Source organism: Hemibagrus wyckioides, linkage group LG06, assembly GCF_019097595.1.
Source record: "Hemibagrus wyckioides isolate EC202008001 linkage group LG06, SWU_Hwy_1.0, whole genome shotgun sequence".
In the NCBI taxonomy this organism is placed as follows: Eukaryota; Metazoa; Chordata; class Actinopteri; order Siluriformes; family Bagridae; genus Hemibagrus; species Hemibagrus wyckioides.
Window position 1 is genome coordinate 11,873,808 of NC_080715.1, and position 24,263 is coordinate 11,898,070.

The window sequence follows — 24,263 nt, forward strand, 5'->3', positions numbered from 1 at the left end:
AAATCATTATTAGTGATAATCTATGCACACTCAATAAAATATTTACTCAGTAGAGGAACTTGTGTCTCTATAGTGCCTCAAGCTCTCTTTATTCATGTGTGTCATAAAAACCTCCAAAACAAAACAAAAACAAATGATATGGACCATTGATATCATGGCTATAACTAGCTATGAGGGCACTTTAGTTCTCAAATTCAATACATAAACAGCGATGGCCCACATAATGTACTGCAGCATTCAAGCCAGCTACATTAGAAATTGGAGTGCGTGTACATACCGGGTTCTTCGGAAAACATCGGCCACTCTTCTGTTTTAGAAGGCGTAGACAATCAACAGTTTTACACACACACATTATTAATTCCTGTACATAACATTGTTTTCATAGAGTAGTCTTCTGCATACATTTGAACAATGAGGTCAGTCCTTTTGTGTACATAAATATACAACATATAAAATAATGAAAATCTCAATTCCAGAATGTGCAATAATTAGGAATAGAATAACAACAACAATAGAATACAGTCACTGGACTGAAGAGGCTTCTCTAATTGTCCGTCAATGATTTTGTGTGTCCATTTAATCTCATGCACGCACATTATAGACATGTTTAAGTAGGGTTCTTCCACCAAAATCAATGCTTACAGTTAGTCGATGCTCATTTAATAAGCTGATATTTCTGATGGTTATATATTCATTCATTCCTTCATTGTCTGTTCATTTAAATCCACTTTAAGGTTGTGGTCGATGAGTCTTGGCAAGCATGGAGTACACCATGAAGAGTAGCCAAACCAACTACAGGTACCTTAAGGAAAACCGCATCATATACAGCCAAAATTCTAGACAAACATTAACTGGAGCATAGGATTGACCCTGGTATGGTGTCATGCATGTATAAATATGCACCTTCCTAGTTCTTAAATAACAAGATCCTGGATCATATTCTATGAATTGTGGTGTATTTACATGTATTTTCAATTAAAGTGACTTGCAAAGGGAGGTAGAATACAATCCCAGCTCTGTAGCTGAAGGTTAACTGGAGGTTTGCTCAAAGTTTCTAACAGTGGTGCTCTGACTGATGACCACTGAGCAGATGACGCGTGCCATGCCAACTCAGAGCATACTGGCCTGCACATTGAATAGTGCCATTTCTGTACACATTGGAGCACGTGTGTACATTGGTATGATGAATGTGTGTGTGTGTGTGTGTGTGTGTGTGTGTGAATGTGAAGCATCAGCTGCTTTCTTCAGGCTGTGTGTGTGACATTTGCACAGCTTCACACAGCTGCAGTCATTTCCACTCATCCAGTGCAGTTCAGTTCACTTACTCAGCTTTCACCACCAGCGGGTCTAACTTTATCAGCAGGTGAGTGAATTTCTTTTATCAGCCCACTGCAGTGTGTTCTGTCTCGAAGATATGAATGACAGAGAAAAATGACTGGGAAAAAAAAAAGATATCATTGTCTTTCTATTGCATACTGTGTATATTTTCAGTGACAAGGTATTGTTTTGTTTTTTTTGTTCACAGAACTTGACATGTTAGCTTGACTGGCCTATTTATGATTTGTTGGAGTTTTCACAGGGAATAATTAATCCAATTAAATTTGCAAGAAAATGATTATTGTCACTTAGCCAGTGTGAGGGCTGCTTAATGGAAAAGCATGCAGTGCCTAGAGAGCAGCACACACAAATGTACTACTAACATCCAACATTTTGTCTTGTAATGTAGGTTTAATAAGAGAATTAAAAATGAATGCTACATTTTGAGGAAGGTTTCACATTCATCCCTTCCTTCCTTCCTTCCTTCCTTCCTTCATTCATTTTCGCTTGAGTATACGCTTTATCGAGGCTGGGGCTGCAGTGAATTCAGGGGCGTATCCTGGAAACACTGCATTGGAATACATGTAAGTCACCTTGCAAACACATTCAGTTTTCACACCTAAGGGCAATTTAGCATAGCCAATCGAACGATATGAATTCTTTAATAACAACAACCTGGAGGAATCTGACACGGACATGGGGAGGTCATACAAAGCTTCACACAGCTGCTAACCCAAGCTTCGGATCAAGCTGTAGACCCTGGAGCTGTAAAACACCTATGCCACCCACTGTACCACAGTGCTGCCTGGGATTTCTTTTTATATATAGGGAAATATTAAACCTGGTCTCACATGCTACATTTACATTAACATTTATGGTGTGTGGCAGACCCTCTTATCCAGAGCCACATACAAAAGAGCTTTGAAGGCTCTATCAATGAATATATCAATACTGGTTCTCTAGGTCACTGCCTAAGGAGGATACTCTAGACATGCATAATAGAATGATTAAAAGAAAACACACAGAATATTATTATTTATATAATATTGCTAGCACCTCAGTAGGTCAGTATATGTTTTTGTACACCTGAAGCAAATTAGAATTTAATACTCTGTATGTGTGTGTGTGTGTGTGATCAGGCTGTATCTTATATACACAGATCAGGCATAACATTTTGACCACCTGCCTAATTTTGTGTTGCTGCCAAAACAGCCCTGACCCATCCTGCACTGTGTATTCTGACACCTTTCTATCAGAACCAGCATTAACTTCTACAGCAATTTGAGCAACAGTAGCTCGTCTGTTGGATCGGACCACACTGACCAGCCTTCACTCCCCACGTGCACCAATGAGCCTTGGCTGCCCATGACCCTGTCTCCGGTTCACCACTGTTCCCTCCTTGGACCACTTTTGATAGATACTGACCACTGCAGACCGGGAACACCCCACAAGAGCTGCAGTTTTGGAGCCGCTCTGATCCAGTCGTCTAGGCATCACAATTTGGCCCTTCGTCAAACTCGCTCAAATCCTTACGCTTGTCCATTTTTCCTGCTTCTAACACATCAACTTTGAGGACAAAATGTTCACTTGCTGCCTAATATATCCCACCCACTAACAGGTGCCATGATGAGGAGATCATCAGCGTTATTCACTTCACCTGTCACTGCTCATAATGTTATGCCTGATCGGTGTATAAACTTCTTTTGATGAGCATACCTGTAGTATTAATATAAGGATTTCTCTTGCATGGGTGAAAGTGGCACATTTTTTCCTACAGATTTCCTTCCTCCTCACAAAAAAAAAAAAAATGCATGCAGGATGCACTGTCCATGCTAAAATCAGTCCCTAGGTGTGAATGTGCATGTGCACAGTGACCTGACATGGATCGGTGCCCATCCCACGCCGGGCTGTATTCCTCTCTGAGGCCCAGTGTTTAACGAAAATGAACGAATCTATGAAAGCATGAATAATTCTGCAGCAAATTATTGAATGCATCGTTGAAAACAAATGACCAAACCTGCAGTGTGACCTCAGGCTTTCTTTGCCATGCTTCTTTTACATATGAACACGTTGAGAGTTTCAAAAAGGAAATGTTGGTTTTATTAAAACAAACAAACAAATATTATCCCAATATACCTTCTCTTTTTTTTTGTAAACTCTTATTCTAGAGAACCCTCCCTGCGCCACAAGGGCCGGGACTCACTTCCCTAAGCCCCGCCCCTTGCGCTGACCCCGCCTTCTTGGGGAAACGCGGGGAGGCATCACGTGATCGGTTCCGCCAGAATCCAGTATGGCGGAATCTGTCCGCGGGTGAATCTTTTCGCTCCGACGGAAATTTAAAGCACGTCGCTTTGGCGCGTAGTGGACACACGGCCGGCCGCGGAGGAGACGAGGTGAGAAGCGATTTCTAACTCGAACCCATTTCCGCGGCGAAAAAAGCCTCAGATCGTGTCGAAAAGCGACGGGGAAATACTTGTCGAATGGCCGGCGCGAGCGGAAACAATCATAACAACAATGTATCCGAGCCGTGATCGCGCGTTAGTACTCGGGGGTCGGAGCTGCAGCGGGGAAACTTGTAGCTGTCACCCCCTTTTCTTTTCTTTTCTTTTCTTTATCCTTCTCCTCCACGAGAGTTTAATACTCCTGCAACATAGTCTCTTTTAACTAAAACAATAGCGTGTTCATTAAAGTGACTCATGGGAAGTTTCAGTCCACAATTTACACCACTTTTCCTAGCTAATAATAATAAATACCGTAAACATCCTAAACCGAAGGCAAACTATTCCCATCAATATAGCAGCAGAAACATTCTAGAAATAATAATAATAATAATTATAATAATAATAAACCTTGCGTCTAATAATATCATGCACAATGAAACTTCACCATTATCACTTAGTAAAATGATCACCAATTTTGTGTGCAATATTACACTTCTACACTATTATTTTTTACCGTATTTATACAGTATGTATTTATTTATTCTATTTAAGGTTTATTTTTACTTGTTGTTTTTCTTTTCTTCTCTTTGTATACAGTATATTTTTCTTTCTTTCTTTCTTTCTTTCTTTCTTATTAGAGAAACCGTAACATGGCAAAGCAATTACATACTCCCTGGGATTAATAAAGTTCTTTGTGTATCCAAAATAGTCCTCATTTCTAATAAGAAATGGATCTCACTGATTTATTTAGTGAAAGGAAAAAGTTATAATAATGTTGTTACATTTAGCACGTTGCTCTGTTTGTTTGTTTGAGTGTCGTCATTTATAATTATTATTATTATTATTATTATAGTTTTTTTCCACACCTTCAAACCCTACTTCTTCCTCGTAATATTTGATCCAGTCACTGTGTATTTTTGTGCATTAGCTCAGGCCGAATGATATTACTTCGTGATTTTAAAATACGCATTTTCTTGTTGAGAGTTTTAAAGCGAATACGTTTTTGCATTAGAAGTCATCCAGCCTTAACAGTATACGAAAATACACAAAGTATGTGTGTATTTCTTAAGGAAGATTTCGTGTATGTATCATGTATTTTTTTCTTCGTGGTATAGAATAACTATACCACGAAGAAAAAAATACATGATACATACACGAAATCTTCCTTAAGAAATACACACATACTTTGTGTATTTTCGTATACTGTTATCTCACTGCTTGGTGTGTATGTGAGGAGAATATTACTGTACCCCAAAAAAAATCCTCACAGGTTATGCAGTATGCCATGGACGTCTTTATTGATTTTACCTTGAATTCAGAATTGTTGTGATGCCTTCATATGTGCCTTTGGGACGTAATGCTTGGAATATTTTTGTTCTCATTGCATCACTGCTTAGCTGGGATTATGTAGCAGATTATATAACCCTGTGGCAGATATGCTAGAGACAATACCACTATACACCCTGTACGTGCTCCTGCTACTTCCTCGGCTCATACGCTGTTGTGCAACCAGTTTTTGAATTCGCAGCACTTGTGCCTTTTCTGGTTGAAGCGCTGCGTTGCAAGCTGCAAGATAGTAATCTGGTAGTAAATTGTATGCTAGCTGAATGCCATTCTTTTTTCCACGTTTTCTCGACTGCTAAATCAGCATTCGGGCTGTAGTGCGGCAAGCCGGAGTTGGTGGTTATGTTAGAGGATCACAGACACGCTCTGACAATCGCTGCCGTATCAGGGGTAGATAAGATGAAAGCTAGTAATGTAGGGAGGTCTTTGTACCGAAAACTCTTGCAAAATTGAATAGTCATGAATAACTGTTAATTTTAGTCAGCAGTGAACAGTTTTTGCGGTCCGGGATTGCTGAGGCATGAACGAGCCAGCGGTTGGTTTAGTTAGAAAGCAAACATTCAGACTCATGCAGGTTACTCATTACATGTGTGCTCAGTATATATGACATGTGACACCTCCACTTGTTTGTTTTTTTTTGTTTGTTTTTGGATTACATGCATGTCTTTTAGAGCATTTAGGCCTAGAATAGTTTTTCTTTTCTTGCTCAGTGATTCAGACATATCTAGGGTTATATAGCATATCTGTGATGCAAGGTATTCACAGATAGAAACAGATGAGCTCATGCGCAGGGCTGCTGTGGTGAAGCGATGTTTTGGAAAGATTCAGCACACTTTGTTCCTGGTACATTAAGTGCACTTTGGAGTCTCTCAGTGCATTTCTTTCATTAGTAGCTTTCACTGTTTTGTTCCTTGTTATTGTTGAATCTGAAAAGGGATTTTGAGAAGTATCTATTTTCCAGTTAAGCTTCTATACAGCAGTGAGGCCCAGGGAAGCCCCAGTGGTCTGTCAGGTTATAGCCAAGTGAAATGTCTACGAAATGACAACACACTCTGAACAAGCGTATTTTATTTGTTAAACATGTCCCCACAGTTATTAGCCAGTTCGACCGATCGTCTGAATTAAATTGGCTTAATCCAGGCCTCAGTAGCTCAGAAACAAGTAGGTCAGCTCAGACATAATGTGTCCTGTCGGTGGAAATTATTTTAGGCATTAAAAGCTCCAAGTCTACAGTAAATAGGCAAAATATTATTGCACATATTTACATAATGGGCCTAATATTTGACTAGACGGATTATGGTCGAAGGAGGTCAGTGAAATTTATTTTACAGTTAAAATAAAGTGGTCCTTGGCTGCAAAACATTCGAGAACCCTTGATCTAAATATCTAAAGCCAACAGCGGATAAATTACAGAGGATAAAAATCTCGCACACCAGTGTTAAAGCTAGACTAAGTTCATTTCACGAGTGTTTAGCGGGTGAAGGAATGCAACTCTAGATCAGCACTTCTGCTGTAAAATTCTCTCTCAAAACAGGTATAGAAGTGCAGGTTAATAAACCGGGTGTGTAATCGGAGCCGGTCGGAAGCCGGCCCATCCACATTCCACTTCCCAAGGTCCGGCACACAGTCCTTGTAAATTCCAGGCTTTAGAGGAAGAAGGTCGAGGCAGCTTTCTGAGAAAACTTGGCATACGGAAAGAGCAGCATGGATCATGAGGAGCGACCCGGCCTTGTGCATGTGACTGCCTAATCAGCCTTTAAGCTCTTGCTTTTTATAGGCCTGAATAACAATTTACAACAGTTTCGAGGACCGTGCTAATCAGTTCTGCTCCTTAGGGTGCATCATGATTCATGGCGCTTGCCAGATTGGGCTTTCTGTTGTACTCAAAGCAAATGGAGAGAGGAAGAAGAAGAAGAAGCATGCCGTACAAGCAGGAGATGCTGGTTTACATAGTGAAACCAGAAGTGGTGAAGTTGACTGTTTGGGAGCAGTGAGGATCTAAAAGTAGGAATTTGCTGCCTCTGCTTGAGGAAATGATTATAAATGTCCCTCGGCTTTTTTTATGCCGCCTGGCCAGAGCTGATTGGTAACGAATTACCATGTGAAATCAGACAGAATCAGGAAGTGAACCTATTACGTGCCGTTTCATCGTCTCGTAGACTTTTCGGATCTGGTGCAGCACGTTCGATGTTTAGCACACAATTGTAGTGTGCCATTTTGCTCTCACAAGTTGGCCCAGGTCTCACAATTATTGGCACCCAGCAGCAGACAGACACTTGCCTCAGCCTGCAACAATGAACTGCTTTGTTTGTTTGTGTATCAGACTGAACAGACAGTAGCTAATGTTCTGTGACCAGCATTTTGCCTGCCATGTAGGTGACGTGACACGGCGCAGTCTAGTCATTTACGCAACTTTATTCTGGGATTAGTTGAACTTGATGTACTTTCTTTTTTTTTCTTTTTCTTTCCAGCTTTTCTTTTTTTTTTCTTTTTCTTTCGTCTTAAAGCATATTATTCAGCAACTACAATGAATTATTCAGCAACTACAGTTGACTTCAGTGTAAAAGGTACAGTATGTACTACAAGCTGAGGAATGTCAGAGCTGCTGATGAGCCCGGAGACTTTAAGCTGTTAAGTAATCCCTTGTTCTTTTTGCTTAGAGACCTGAGGTATGGCATGTTGATTGAAAACAATGTGCAAGTTAGGAAGTTTTCACACGTCTTGTTTTTTTTTTTTTTTAAAGACAAAAGGATTACCTTATTTGTAGATTTCAGATGCAAACAAGCAGCTCATGTTATGCTTACACTGTAGCTATTACAACACCCTTACTCGATCTAGCTAGCGGTAATGAAATAACCTAGCTTGCTTTCTAGATTAGATTTATTTCTATCTGATGTCAGATAAAGGCTGTGGACGTTCAAGTCCTCCTGGGCGAGGTCGTATTTGCGTGCCGGGAGGTCGTAATTACAGTGTCAGGTGTCAGAGCAAGATTGATGTGTGGCTTCTCTTAATTAGCTTAAAAAATAAAGCATTTCTTTTGGTAAAAAGAACGAAAATAAAGGTTTATTTTCTCTCTACTTCTAGAAAATGTTATCATAAACATTCACTTTCAACAAATGGACTCTCAACTACAGAAAAATGCTTCTGTTGATTTTACATTGTTTTCCGAAGAAGAAAATCCCGCTCGTAAATTACGACTTGTGGTTGTGTTCATGTGCATTAAATACGATCTTTCCGACATGACTCGAATGCAGGGTAATTAAAGTGTTAAGAAGGTCTGCGTTGTAACTTTGGAAACTACTCGTGTGAGTTCAGAGAGACGTCACATCAACACTGACACGTGAATATTATAATGCAGCAATGGAATATCTGACCATTTCGTTCACTAAGACGAGTCATTTTGTCACCAGCACCATGTAGGTTTTTTTCCTCTTGTGTCCTGTAGGTAAAAGTTGCCTATTGTCATTCAGTGCCTTTATAAAAAGCTGAAAATTTTTTTCTTTTTGCTTTTTTGATCTTTAGAAGCTCTGCAGTGACTAAAAACATCCAGCGGCAATGTTTGTTAAAGCTTAAAACATTCTGCTTGCATTATAAATTTTTTTATTATTTTTTTTACCAATCTAATTATCATTTTTTTTCTCCCATTAATTGTGTTTTTTTTTTTTCTGGATCCCAGCCATTTTTACGCTAATTTACATCAGTTACCCATCGGGGATGATGAACACTTGAAGAACACGTGCTTGCTCTGAGGCATGTAAAGCCTCAGACAGGCACAGACAGGGTTTTTGAGCTCATGCTGCATCACATGCCAGTGTAACACACTCAGAGAAAAGTGTTATCCATGCCTCCCATTGGCTAGTGTCACTGCGATTGATAGGAGAGAGAGAGAGAGAGAGAGAGAGAGAATGAATGCCCTTCCCATTCACCCAGACCCAGAGAGCATGGCTAGTTTTGCTCTCATCCACAGATGGGACTTGAACCTTATGATTAGGGAGAACTCTTTTCTATTGTTGTGCATTACTCAATTCTTAGTGTTTTGGGAAAAATGTGAATTTGTAAATGATTTTGTAGTCATGGTTTTAAAATTGATGAGCTAGTCAGTCCATCCAGGATTTCATTCATTCATTCATTCATTCATTTATTTATTTATTTATGAAGTGGTTGATTTTGCTGTAGCTCTTTTGCAGTGAAGACACATGTCATGACTTCCTACGATAGCTGTATACTCCAGTTCATTGCCTGACGAGCGAAAGTATTTCCTTTTAAGATTGGCTAAATGTTTGAAAGTTTTGGAGCGGCACTCCAAATAGTAGCGTCATTCATTCCCAAGAAAAGGTGACAAAAGTTAAGGAGTGAGCCGAGCAGAAATGAAAAGAAACGACGGTCGGTTTTAGTGTAATTATTCGATTAGCTATACTGTGAATTCTACTGTCACTGGTTTTGTCGTGTTGATTATGAAACCTGATGAACAGTAATGGGATGACCGACTAGTTTTTCGTTCAGAATCCTGTCAGGTTTATGGGTTAACTTTCAGGCCAAGCGGAGAGGAGTTTTGCAGACTCTGTAATTATGTTGTCGTTGTCCGAGAACGGTGGGACGGTTAAGAAGGTAAGTTAGATACATAATAATAGCTTGCGACTGTTTCTGACATTTTCTTAGATTTAGGGAACCATGCATTATGGAAAGAAACCGATTAATAGAGAATCCTGCTTTGTTTCCTTAAATGCCAAAAGTTTTTTAAATGTCATGCTTGAAATGTTTGCATTTTAAAGTAAAAAAAAAAAAAATAATAATAAAAGGAATGAAATGCCGCACCCACACAGTGTTTCCGAGATTATCAGAGCCTGGTTGATGACATAAGTCTGAAACAGAGACAAAAGATAGAGAGAGAGAAAAGAGGCGGCGATGATTGTGCAGCTCAGACCTGTCAGCCAGGCCCAGTGCATGCTGGGTACTCACCTCATTTCCTGCTTGGTGTGTATCTGAAAATAGCCTGCTCTGGTGGAAACGCAGCCGTGTGGGTTCTGTGTCTGCGGTAAGACACCCAGCAACTCCTTAATAGAGTGCTGCTTCACCGTGTGCAGCTTGACTCATACACACACACACACACACACACACACACACAGATGCAGTGCATGTTGCTTATTGCTTTCAGGCAAAACGTAAAAGTTTCTTGGCCCGTCGTTTTTCTGTGTCAGCACTGCACTCGTGTTGTTTAGTTGAGGTTGGTAGTTGTGGGTTCTTTAACAGAGCTGAAAAAAAAAAGCCTCCTAGAGTAACAGGATAAATGTCTCTACTTGGTGAGACTAACAGCGACCACAAAACGATGTCTTAAGTGTCGGCCGACCAGCGCACTGACATTCCATAATGAAAGGTTTGGCCGCCGCAGCCCGGGAATTCACCACGCAAGTGGAAACATTTCTGAAAGCAGTGCATATAGCAGTGAAAAGCGTTGACCTTGTTAGTTCTGGATGTAGAAATCACCGACTGGAGGCCGCACCGGATTCCACTTCAGCTCCGTCTCCTCGCGTGTTGTGCAACTTTGTACTTTTTATGGAATGTGACACAAAGCGTTCGTAGCCGGGGTGAGGGAACGGTTTGAAAGGTCAGAGGATGATCCGAGTTCATCTAGTCATTCATAACCATTTGGAGAGGTTGCACACCGACATTGATCTCTTTAAAGAGAACAGTAAGACCCATTAAGCCTGATAGATCACTAGGGTGGGAAATAATTCATTTTAATCGGCATAGATAGATTCAGAGGGATTTAAAAAAGAAATCAGCCATTTATCTTGGGCGTCTTTGAGAACAGATGTTGTTAAAAATGATAAATAGCCCGATAACGGCATTGGGAGGAAAAAGGGGGCTTTTCTGGCTTTAGAGCTTATCACAGACATTGAGCTTGGTGTCCTTTTCCTCCCTTTAGAGAAGTGCAGCGAACAGCAGAGAAGGCTGGATTAACACGTTTCAGCACATCCTGTGGCTGTTGAGGTGATCTCCAGTCTGTTCCCCAGACATGATCAGGTCCAACAGGCATCCTGTACATATGCATTCAGACAGACTAGGATACACTGACTTCAGCTGTGTGTGTGTGTTTAGGGTGGAGGTGACAGCCTCTCCCTCCTCTCTTTCTCTCTCCCTCCTCTCTTTCTCTCAACCCCCCCAACCTGCCCACCACTACCCCCACATGACTCTAGCTTAAAGTCGACAGATGCTTGACCGACTTTTGGCAGTTTAATTCTCACATCGTGTTCCCCTTTTTGGCACACATTTTCCTCTGTGCAAGTTTGTTTTTAGCTGCTTAAATCCCACATCGAGGTATTTATAGTTGTTTCGCTGAGAAAGAGAGAGCGAGAAGTTATGCAGCTGAATAGCATTTTCAGAACGAATTCAGTTAGCGGAAAAGTTAATGGATTAGATCTCTCAAAATGTTCGGGGATGTTACTTTGCACACATGCAGCATACAAATTGTTTTATTAAAACGGAGATGAGTTTGTATTTTTAACATCCAAGGATGTTGAAGTGAAACGGAAAAGTGTTGCATAGACCTGTGTAGCAGGAGCGTACACAGTCTACCCATCAATCACAGTAATACTAACCGATCGTTGGTATCCGAGTTCACGTATGAGGAAGAGGGTGGACGCTGCTGTGCTCCGAGTATGTGGAGCCGGCCAATTACTAAATTGAATGAAAATTGGGTCTCTCCTCTGGTGAATAATAAATTAAGCCTTTCAGAGTATTAATCAGAAGTGCGTCGTCCGCTTGAGGGTTAGCACTCGACTGTAAGCTGACTGCATGCAGAAACAACACTGCAGCTATCAGAGGGTTCATTGTGGCAGTCGTTAAATAAAACCCAATGTAAATGAGGTTCAGTGCAAACATTGCTAGGTAAAGCTGAAACCGAAGGGCTACACATTTGAATAATGACTGGAAAAATATTACTAGCGGTTTTAGTTGAGATCTCTTTTGTGTTGGAAATAAAAGCCTTAGACGGAGACTGAGTGTTTTGGTATGCAATTTCACTGATTTGTTTAACACCTTAACACGTAATTCTATAAGTGCTCTAAATGATTCAGTAACTACTATAAATAATTCACTGACTATTTTCGATGTTTCAGAAACTACTGTACATGATTCAATGACTACTATAAATGATTCAGTGTGTACTATGTATGTTTCACTGACTACTGTAAATGATTCAGTAACTACTGCAAATGATTCACTGATTACTGTAAATGGTAAAGTGACTACTATAAATAATTGAGTGACTACTATAAATGATTCACTTACTAATGCAAATGATTCACTGGCTACTATGATACAGTGACTACTGTGAACGATTCACTGACTAATGCAAATGATTCACTGACTACTGTAAATGGTTCAGTGACTACTATAAATGATTCAGTGACTACTATAAATGATTCAGTGACTACTATAAATGATTCACTGACTAATGCAAATGATTCACTGGCTACTATATATGATACAGTGACTACTGTGAACGATTCACTGACTAATGCAAATGATTAATTGACTACTGTAAATGATTCAGTGACTACTATAAATGGTTCAGTGATGACTATGAATGGTTCAGTGATGACTATAAATGATTCAGTGACTACTATAAATGATTCACTGACTACTATAAATGATTCACTGACTAATGCAAATGATTCACTGGCTACTATATATGATACAGTGACTACTGTGAACGATTCACTGACTAATGCAAATGATTCACTGACTAATGTAAATGGTTCAGTGACTACTATAAATGATTCACTTACTAATGCAAATGATTCACTGGCTACTATGATACAGTGACTACTGTGAACAATTCAGTGACTAATGCAAATGATTCAGTGACAACTGTGAATGATTCAGTGACTACTATAAATAATCCAGTGTCTACTGTAAATGATCCACTGACTGCTGTGAATGATTCAGTGACTGCTATAAATGATTCAGTGTCTACTGTAAGTGATTCAGTGTGTACTGCAAATGATTCACTGACTACTGAAAATGATTCAGTGGCTACTACATGGTCACTATATGGTTCAGTGACTATTATATATGGTTCAGTGAGTATTATATATGATTCAGTGACTACTATAAATAATTCAGTAACTACTATAAATAATTACCTGACTATTTTAGATGATTCAGTAACTACTATAAATAATTACCTGACTATTTTAGATGATTCAGTAACTACTATAAATAATTACCTGACTATTTTAGATGATTCTGTAACTACTATAAATAATTACCTGACTATTTTAGATGATTCAGTAACTACTATAAATAATTACCTGACTATTTTAGATGATTCAGTAACTACTATAAATAATTACCTGACTATTTTAGATGATTCAGTAACTACTATAAATAATTACCTGACTATTTTAGATGATTCAGTAACTACTATACTTGATTAAGCAACTACTCTATGTGAGTCAGTAACTACTATAAATGATTGAGTGACAACTACAAATAATTCACTGACTATTACAGATGATTCGGTACCTGATAAATGATTCACTAACTGCTGTAAATGATCCACTAACTACAGTGAAGCTGATGGAAAAGGTATGTAGTTACAAGAGTTAGGAATGTAAGTCTGGAGCTATTGACAGATCCAGAGAGTTTAAGGGGTTAAAGGGCAAAATCTGTTTGCTGTGTGTGTTTTTCTTACACATGGGGGGGGGGTCAGCTGTGTGTATGCAGGAAGAGCCGCATGGCTGGAATAGCTGGAATAGTGACGAGTGGTTGTATGTGCAAGAGCTCTTACTCATGGAAAGCTCTTTATGTGTCTGTGTGTGTGTGTGTGTGTGTGTCTGTGTGTGTGTGTGTGTGATATTTTGCTATTGATTTGCCCTAAGGTCATCTGAATTCACGATCAGAAGGTGTGAAAGTAGCATTATTACTAATATTGCAGTGCGTTGTCCTTCCTTTGGGTTGCGGTTTCATGGGTTTCCAGTCATGGTCTGTGTGATGTCATAAAGTTTGTTTAGGTCAAAAGTGCAGCACTGCCATATCTATCTCTCTGACACACACACACACTGGCTTGGCTTAGAGCAAGATGAAACACCAAGAAGTTCAGTGAAAACATTGCTATAATGTGATTTATTCTTTAAAAACAAAAAAAGCTTTAAGGCAGATTTTTTGCAAATCTGCTCCATCAGCAGAAACTGATGGCATGATTTCAATTTAATAATCAGATGAAAATCGCTGAAAATCAGTTTTTCTTGGAGAGCTTAAAAAGTAGTGGTGCTCTTGTATTCTTTAACAGCTCTTTTGTTATGACAACAGCGCACAAAATAATGGCAGTATTGTTTCACTTAGGCATCCCTGAATCATTTTATTTACAATTTCCCCAAATATTTCCTGAACAGATACAGGCATTTTCTCCACTGAGCATGTCTAATAGTCGGATGGTACGATCCGAGCGCAGTTGGATTTGACGGCGAACGCTAATGCAGTAGGAGTAAGCTGACTCCAGCACATCTAATCCACACCACCTGGCCTCAGTGAACAGCCAGAGGCACGCCGAGCCAGAGACGCTGTTCCCTCCGCCTGTAACGCGCCAGAGATGCTTTCCTCCAAACCCACCAGCTTAACTCAGTATTACTGAATTGATCTTCCTCATGCTGGTGCTGAAATGGACTTGATTGGGCTGCTTTACGCTGAACATCACAATTTCATTTGTATGCCATTTAAATTAACTTACACCGAGTAGCCATAACATTATGACCACCGACAGGTGAAGTGAATAACGCTGATTATCTCCTCATCATGGCACCTGTTAGTGGGTGGGATATATTAGGCAGCAAGTGAACATTTTGTCCTCAAAGTTGATGTGTTAGAAGCAGGAGAAATGGACAAGCGTAAGGATTTGAGTGAGTTTGACAAGGGCCATATTGTTATGGCTAGACGACTGGATCAGAGCATCTCCAAAACTGCAGCTCTTGTGGGGTGTTCCTGGTCTGCAGTGGTCAGTATCTATCAAAAGTGGTCCAAGGAGGGAACAATGGTGAACCGGAGACAGGGTCATGGGCGGCCAAGACTCACTGATGCACGTGGGGAGCGAAGGCTGGCCCGTGTGATCCGATCCAACAGACGAGCTACTGCTGCTCAAACTGCTGAAGAAGTTAATGCTGGTTCTGATAGAAAGGTGTCAGAACACACAGTGTATGATGGGTCAGGGCTGTTTTGGCAGCAAAAGGGGGACCAACACAATATTAGGCAGGTGGTCATAATGTTATGCCTGGTCAGTGTATATTGTCATTCAGTTTATCACACTTAGAGTGAAATGACATCAAATGCACACTTGCTCCCCTTAGAGATACTTTTCCATCACGGTGGGCGTGGTCTCTTCCAGGATGACCCCGCCCTCATTATTGGCAATGAATGAGGGTATAACTGAACGGTTTTGACGAGGATGTAAATTATATGCTATGGCTTTCACACTCGCCACATCTCAACCCAGTTGAACAGATTTTGGAGCGATGCGTTAGACAGCAACTGAGAGAATGTGTTTCTATCTCCAATATAGTTCCACAGACGTGAAGACACTTTATTCTGTTTTTTCCTTAAAATGATCCCCTCTTCTATAACCAGATTAGCCAAGAGATATTGTTGGATTGGTGTTAAAAGTAAGGCTTGTACAGAAAAGAAACTAATCTGTGATTGATGAAGAGTGAACAGCTTGGTCAAAAGTTTGTGGACACCTTTTTGAATTTCCCCTTCCAGATTTAATTCCTCTTTGCTGTTATAATAACCTTCTCTGTTTTTGGAAGGCTTTCCTGTAGATTTTAGATCGTGGCTCTGCTCATTCAGCCACAAAAGCATCAGCGAGGTCGGGTCGGGTGAGCTCCAATTCATCCCAAAGGTCTTCAGTGGGGTTGAGTTCAGGGCTCTGTGCAGGACACTCGAGTCCGACCTTAAAAAAAAATCATGTCTTTGATAGGTTGTCTAATATAAATAGTAACATGTTAGATTAGAGAAAAAAAAGCCTCAGAGAGTCGATTCGTTCCTGGTCTTTGAGCCTCTCTGGCCTGTTTTTCTTGCTGTAACCTGGAAATGACTGAAATTAATCATGAGTTTATTTTTAATTGGGCAGAAAATTAAACCTATAGCTTTCAAGTCAAGCAGCCCACATGCATCCTCTGTCCGTGTGTGTGTTCTATGTAGACGTGTTAGTAGGGAGGGCTGTTTGCTTTCATTAGAGTGGATGATTGCTTCCTCTCAACAGTCACACACACACACACAGGCTTCACTGTTGAATGAGTTCTTAATAAGTGTTTGTTGAAGTATGGTAAAGCATACACCCCGTCCACTGAGGCAGTGTGAGTACTCGGAGCATGTAATTATTCCACTGGCAAATTCATACTTTCAAGGACCTACTGCTTGCTGTAATATAATTAAATCCTGCCTCTTTTGTTTAGGTTTATAACGTGTCGGTGGAGAAGTAAATGAAATAGTAACTTGCAGAATGCAGGTTTTCAGATAGGGTTTCTCACCGTCCAATTCAGAGTGACGGTATAGACTGGAACACTTTCTCCTTTTTCTCCTGTCCAGAGTCAGAGTTTCTGCAGCGGGGAGCTCTTACTTTTGGAGCATTTCATTAGTGAGACAGGCCTTGTATATTATATGTGTAATTATAAGGGCTTGTTAGGCATCTTATCCGATAAATCTCTCAAAAGGTAATCCTCATTAATAATTCAGCATGGCAGAGGTGCTTTAAATGTAAATTCTCAAAATGATGCAGTGCCGGAGCACACACCGAACAGTGGCATTTGGTACAGAGTTGACTCGAATTCTTTCTCCAGATTTATTCTTAAAGGTCTGTATAGGTGTTTTGGGTAATGGATGGATGGATAATGGTTAGTTTTGGGTCTAAAATCTGATGAGCTGTGTTTGTATAAAAACAGATGTTAAAAACAGTCGGTATACTCACATCACAGTAATGTACTGTGATCTGTATTAATGTTCCAGCTTTAAATCAGGAAAAGTGTTACACTATTACACTCATTTATTGTTCTTTTTATAAAACACTCTGTGTTTGTTTAAATACAATAAATAAAAGCTAATTAAAACAGTAGTAATAATTAAATTACATTTTTAAATATTTTTATTTATTTTAATTATTATTGTTTATTATTATTTTTTGAGACAAAATTCGATTTTCGATTTAATTTTTCTTTAAAAAAAAAAAGAAAAGGAAAAAAAAGAATAAAACACTAGAGACTATAGGATAGATTTTTTTTTCTCTTTTATATTTTTTAACGTATGAATTGCTTATTTGGACTAAAAGTGCACACTTTCACCAGTCTTTACAAGTTCTGGTTATTCTAGCAAAGTAAAGTAATATAACAAAATATGAGGGATTTGTAAAAAGTGCAAAAGTCGCAGAACTACGGAAGCTCGCTGTGCGATTTTCGTTTTCCAACATCGACATAAACCATAAATTCGAATTAATCGATAGTAACGATTAATTGTACAGCTCTAATATATATATATATATATATATATATATATATATATATATATATTGTGTGTGTGTGTGTGTATATATATATATACACACACACACACACTATCACTCAAAAGTTTGGGATCACTTGCATATTTCAGCTTGATTTCGGCTACAGAGGAAGACTCCATCAAGCCGATCCATCTAGTGGGAGATGCTCCAGAAAGCATGGGGTGAAATCTCCTCAGATTATCTTGAAAAATTGACCCATAGAATGTCCAGGCTATAATTGCTGCAAAAGGATTTTTTATTTTTTTTGATGAAGGCAAAGTTTGAAGAAAATTCATAATTTCCATCAAAATCTTTATTTATAACTCTATTTATATATTTTATAACTATTTATAACTATTTATATGACATATATTTTCTATTCAGAATAATTTTGTGTGTGTTTCCTTGGAAAACATTACAATTTTTGAGTGATCCCAAACTTTTGAGCGGTTGTGTGTGTGTATCTATGTAGTATATATATTTGTTTTTTTAATATGTATATATAAAATTAATATTGAGATATTGAGTGACATGAAGGTGTTTTTTAATGGTTGCCTAGCAACCAAACCTTACGGTTAATGGAGAAAAGAGTACAGAATTGCGTGACAAAAGAATTGTTCATTTGCGAATATTATTAATAATGTATTGAATTATTCAATATCCTATACAAAAGCAGTAAGCCACAAGAACAGTGATCTGCAACTTCCATCTGTGGAAAACACACTGTCCTTTATTGTTTTATTATTATGCTACATAATCAATTTATACAATTAAGACACTTAAGTCGTTACAAATAACTTTATTACATTTTTTTTGATCATGTGAAAACCTTTAACATCCACATCAGTCCGCTGAAATTGATTTAGTATTTTCACCAGTCCAGGTGTAACTGTGTGGTACAGCTAGCTCCAGAGTTAACTCTACTCTCATGACATTAAATTGAAATAAACTCTAAATGCTTGAAGCCATTCGTGTTACCCTGCTTCGGTTATAAGCACCTATATTATTATTTATTTGAAACTTCTAACCTCTCACTGTTTACTAACTGTAGTAGTGCTAGGCAAAGTAGCGCTTTTAGAAGCAGATAATGTCTGGATCTCAGAAGCCAGTGTCGTTGTCAGTCTGTGTTAGAGACAGTTCCTGACCCTCCTTCACTGCTGAATTCCTTTGTGTTGAGTTTGGCCGTTCAGCCTCGTGTTGCTGTTAATCCTTCATTCATGTTGGAGCCCTGCTACAGGAACTCCCCTTTCCCGTTGCTTTATCAGAAGGAAAGCGGAGTGTGTAAGTGTGGGGAATATCCCTGTGGCTCAGAGCACAGTCCTCCCTTCTCTTAGCAGCACATATTTGGGTTATGTAACACAGTTAAGCCTTGCCTGTCTGCGTGCACTGTATTAGAGATGCCCGTTTTTATTACACATGGTTATGCTGTGAGACTGGCTCCGGCTTGTTGGGTCAGGGGTGTCCACTCTGCTAAAATTTCCACTCGTTTCAGCCATCGCTCCTGTTATCAAGTGGCCTGTCTGTTTGAGTGTGCCCATGAAGGGTCGGTCGGTCAGTCTGTGTGCCTTAGATGTGCAAATGATAGAGCTGTGCATCTCAGTGTGCAAGATAGAGGTCTGTCTTTCTGTCTGCGTGCCAGTAAGTCTGTCTGTCTGTCTAAGTGAGAGGTCTGTGTTTCTGTCTCACTGTTCAAGTGAGTGATCTGTCCGTCTCTGTGTACAAGTAAGAAATCTATCGGTCTGTCTGTCTATCTGTCTGTATGCAAGTGAGTGATCTGTCTGTCTATCTGTCTGTATGCAAGTCTGTCTGTCTCAGTGTACAAGTGAGAGTTCTGTCTATCTGTCTGTCTGCAAGTTAGAGGTCTGTCTGTCTGTAAAAGTGAGATGTTTGTCTGTCTGACTGCATACAAGCGAGAGCTCTCTATGTCTATCTGTCTGTCTGTTTGTGTACAAGTGATAGATCTGACTGTCCATCTGTGTCAGTAAGCAAATGGAAGATCCTCTGTCTCACTATGAAAATGAGTGATCTGTCCATCTGCATGTCGCTCTCTTTAAATGACAGACCTGTCTGTCTCTCTGTGTCAGTTTTCAGATGACAGCTCCGTTTCCATATCGATCTTTAAACAAACGATCTGACCACAACAGAGAGACCACTAAATCTGTCTGTCTCTTTTTGTCTCTAAAAAACATATCTGTCTGTCTGTTGTAATCTTTAAGGGAAATCTCTGTCTGTCTGTTTGTCTGTCTCTCATTTCAAATGTTTATGTCATTTGATCATTTGAAGACCAAGACAGAGGACACCTCTGTTTGTCTTGGGCTTCAAATGACCAATCTGTCTGTTTGTCTGTCTGTCTCTCTGTTCTTTAATGTACAGATCTGTTTGCTCTTAGTTTAGGTCTTCTAACTGCTTCTGATACATACTTGTATGAATATTTATCCGTCCGTCCGTCTGTCCATTTGTCTACCTGTCCGTCAATACGTTAATAATTGCGTACATATCCATCCATCCATCCATTCATACTTACATATTCCCCATCCATCTGTTCATCCATACATTCATTCTTGCATACAGATCCGTCCATCCATCTGTCCGTCCATCCTTCCATTCATCCATTCATCCATCTGTCCATTAATACATTAATAATTATTCATCCAATAATTAATAATTATTCATCCATCCATCCATGCATACATGCATACATTCATACTTACAAAATATCCATCCATCTGTTCATCCATACATTCATTCTTGTATACAGATCCATCCATCCATCCATCCATCCATAATCCATCCATCTATTTATCCATAATCCATAATCATTCTCTCCATTCATACGTACATATTTACTTGCATATCCATCCATCCATCCATCCATCCATTCATCCATCTATTTGTCCATAATCCACGATCATTCTCTCCATTCATACATACATATTTACTTGCATATCCATCCATCTGTTCATCCATCCATTCATTCTTGCATACAGATCCATCCATCCATCCATTCATCCATCTATTTGTCCATAATCCATGATCATTCTCTCCATTCATACATACATATTTACTTGCATATCCATCCATCTGTCCATACATCTATCCATCCATCCATCCATCTATCTATCATACTGTCGTTTTCCCATCCAAAACAAAACCTATACATTCTATGAGGTGAGATATAATCTGACATATGTCTGGACTGTTTGCAGCCTGTAGAGATCACGTGTATGCATGCACGACTCCTGGGTTATGACTGACACGTCTTAGTGACACGTGTTGACTGACGTGTGTCATAGTGAGCTGCACTTGCTGCAGGTTTTCTTCGTTCCTTTAATAAAGATTGTAGTCTGGTATAAGAAACACGTCAACTGTGTCATATTCATGAGGCATTCTGACTCCTGCTCGGTCGTGTTCGTTGTCGAAATGTGTCATCCCCTCCTTCTGTCGCCGGTGCGGGTCAAGGCTATGCACTGGCGTTGGTGGGAGGAGGTGGTGGCATTTACAACAATGCACACATTACGAAAGGCTAGTAGTGTGACATGTTTCTGTGCTCTTTCTGTGTTCCAGGGAGTGAAGAGAAACAGGAGTGTTGGTGGGACTGGATTTAGCCCATCAGGGGGCGATATGAGTGTCTGAGAGCTCTGTCTCTCCACATCAGTCTCTCTTGTCCAGTGGGATCAGCAACCAGTGGATGGTGTTGCCCTCAAAGGCATCTGGGGAGCAGTGAGGTCCTCTTCACACCCTCATCTGCCAGGACACACTTCCTTTCTAAACCGCTTCATCTCCCTTTCCTGTTTCCACACACACACACACACACACACACACACACACATACACACGCACACAGAGAGAACAGCAGCGGAAATGAGTTCCCACAGTCACCCAGGTAAGAGCTGCCTGACTCTCTGAACCCGATTCTGATGTCCTGTTTGAGTGTGTGTGTCTGTGTGTGAAATACGAGGTGAATCAGTGTTGGATCATGTTTCAAGCTCTGACATTACACAGATGAAATGTCTCAGTTCTGTTTTTTTGTAAATCTGATTTTTCTGAACACACTGAAAGTGAAATCTTTTCATTGGTCTGGCCAGTTCCCACCCTATCATATGACTGCTACCCTAACAGGGGAGGGGGAAAGCTAACATGTGCTAATCACGTTTTTTTTCCAATTGCTGCTGTGATCTATCGGACAGTGTAACAAACTTTCCAACTTCTTCCGCGTGCATGAGTTTACAGATGCACCAGTTTGGCTAGTGATGCTGTGGACCGACAGAGGGAGAGTGTAGACCACTCCCACTCAGACAGCACAGTTTTGCTGTCATGGATGGTCCACAGATGATGGCCTCATAGTCAGGATTACTATATGCAAATTCTCAATGATAGGGCTATTTATTTATGGATCACTTGCGCTTGTGTTACAACACTAACAGTATCTATGTACTTCTCCACATGTTCACATCTGTATGTGTAGGTGTGGCCTGAACTTGAAGAGTTCTTATTTGATTTATTAATTGATTGATTTTATGTGTTCTCTCTCTCTCTCTCTCTCTCTCTCTCTCGTTGTTATTAAGTTAAACATGAAACGCTAGCACTTTGGTCCTGGAAACACTAGGGCAAAAACCCACAGGTAGCAGCATTGTCAGAATGTCATAAAGAAACTGTAAAAGCTTCCTGCAATGTGGTCTTTGTTTGTCTCACAAGCTTCATATGTGACCGCTTGAATGTCAAAGGAAAGTAGAAACCTCCCACTGGCTCCATTTTTGTTGTCGAGACCCGCAGGATCCCAAAGCCCGTTTCTAAAAAAAGACGAACAAAAAAAAAAAAACAAGCTGCACATTGTACAGCTTTTACACGTAGCCTTATTTGTGTCCTTTCACAACACGTTATCTAGTCACTCTGAACGTATTCAGTTACATGCTTTTCTCCCGCACCCCACACACCCATCACAACAGAAATGCTAATAATAGTTGCAAAAACCACAAGTTACACATCTGGTTGTTTTTTTTTTTTTTTCTTCTTTCCCCGCCTTTCTCGCCCTGATACTGATGAGCTGGCAGCTAGCATATCTAGAATAAATAATCTCTGCAGTGAAATCTTGCGCTAATGGCTCGTTTATTTTATCGCTACCGCCACGATGGAATATCTCGCAATGTTTTTTTTTTTTTTTTTGCGTCGATTTTCACGGCACACGGCACCCATGCGCATAATGTTGATTTTTGTAAAGGGTTGCAGGGCAGATGTGCATGCGTGTGCCACTAACGACGCATGCAGATCACTTCCAAACAGAAATGTAAACAGTAACGGGCTTAAAAAGTGAAGCCTTGATTTGCAATCGCAGGCCCGCTCTCACTAGGTTGGGCGTCGCAAGAATGAAAAACAAGACGCATGCTTGGAATACTCCCTCGCTTCTCCTTAAGGAGGGGTTGATTCGTTATGTTACTGTGATATCATCTCTGGAGCAATGAGGGTACTACACTCAAAGCAGCCGTATCAGGCAGGCCCCGGTTTCAATTATCCGATCTTTTTTTTTTTACCATCCAGATTTCTGTCCTAACAAACCAGTTTTCCTTGGCTGTGGACGCTCGCCTTTCTCAGCTACAGGAACGGTGCACGACGGACCTTAAGGGCTGAGAGTCGCTGTGCCAGAAAAGCCTTTTGATTCCCATTCAAATATCTGTGCCTGATCTGTCTGTGCAGCTCTGCCAATGATGCCTTCAGCCAACTGTCATCTCTGAGAAAAAGGAAGGTTATTTTAGGAGATGGCTGTACGTAACACTCTCTCCTTCTCGCCTTTTCTTCTCTTTATATATCACTTCAGCTAGAGAATGCATTCAGCTTTTCTTTTCTTTTTTTTTTTTTTTTTCCCCTCCTCTATAGTTGTTTTCAGGAAAAATAAACCCTGAATGGTTTTTTTGTTCTCATTACTCACTGAAAGGATGAGTCCATTGTGGACATTGTTAGGCTGTGCTCATTTTGCCTCATACAGTCATGTTGAGCTATGTGCACATCTCCGCAGGAGCGGCCTTTAAATATCGCTTTACAGCCTCCCTGAGCGAGACTCCGGCGTTTTGTCAGCTTTTACAGGAAAGCCTGGAAGTTTGGTTTGTTTTAAGTACAGTCATCTGCGTTAGTCCTGCTGCTCTGTCGATTATGGGGCAGTGTGATGAATTATGCTATAATATAGTTTACTTTTATGTAGATATTGCAAAATCTTTGTAATACTTTATATATATATATATAAAACTGGATCTTAAAAGTTTGTACAAAATCCTATAAAAGAGCTAAAATGTTATAATAGTTTACAGATTTGTTTTTATTTTGCCTTGCTTTTAAGTATAGACATGAAATAGAAGAATTGTTGAACGATTCGCAGGTTTGTTAGCGAATATCTTGTGACATGTAAAGTCAGTCAGAAATGGAAAAATCGCACATTCTTGACAAGAAAAGTTATAATTTTCTCATCACCCTACATTTTGTTTTCATTTCACTTCTCAGGTTTAACCTCCACTTGCTTGACGCTTGTTAGAAATGTAAGCTGGATTGATGAAACAGCTTGTCTTGGACACTTTTCCAAACACAGTTGAAACTTTAATTATGGAAAAAAGAGCAGAAACGACCATTACGTTTATTAGCACTGA

At 39.8% G+C, this 24,263-nt stretch overlaps 1 protein-coding gene across 2 annotated transcripts in view; it reads left to right on the top strand.

Moving 5' to 3' along the window:
• The first annotated feature begins 3,556 nt into the window (after positions 1-3,556).
• The window catches only part of hdac4 (histone deacetylase 4), a 170,106-nt gene continuing 149,399 nt past the window's right edge, over positions 3,557-24,263 (top strand). For both annotated transcript variants that reach the window (XM_058391174.1, XM_058391176.1), the window contains exons 1-2: positions 3,557-3,710; positions 21,196-21,514. In XM_058391174.1, the coding sequence (XP_058247157.1) occupies positions 21,493-21,514 (22 nt within the window). In that variant the 5' untranslated portion in view covers positions 3,557-3,710; positions 21,196-21,492. The remainder of the gene's footprint in view (positions 3,711-21,195; positions 21,515-24,263) is intronic.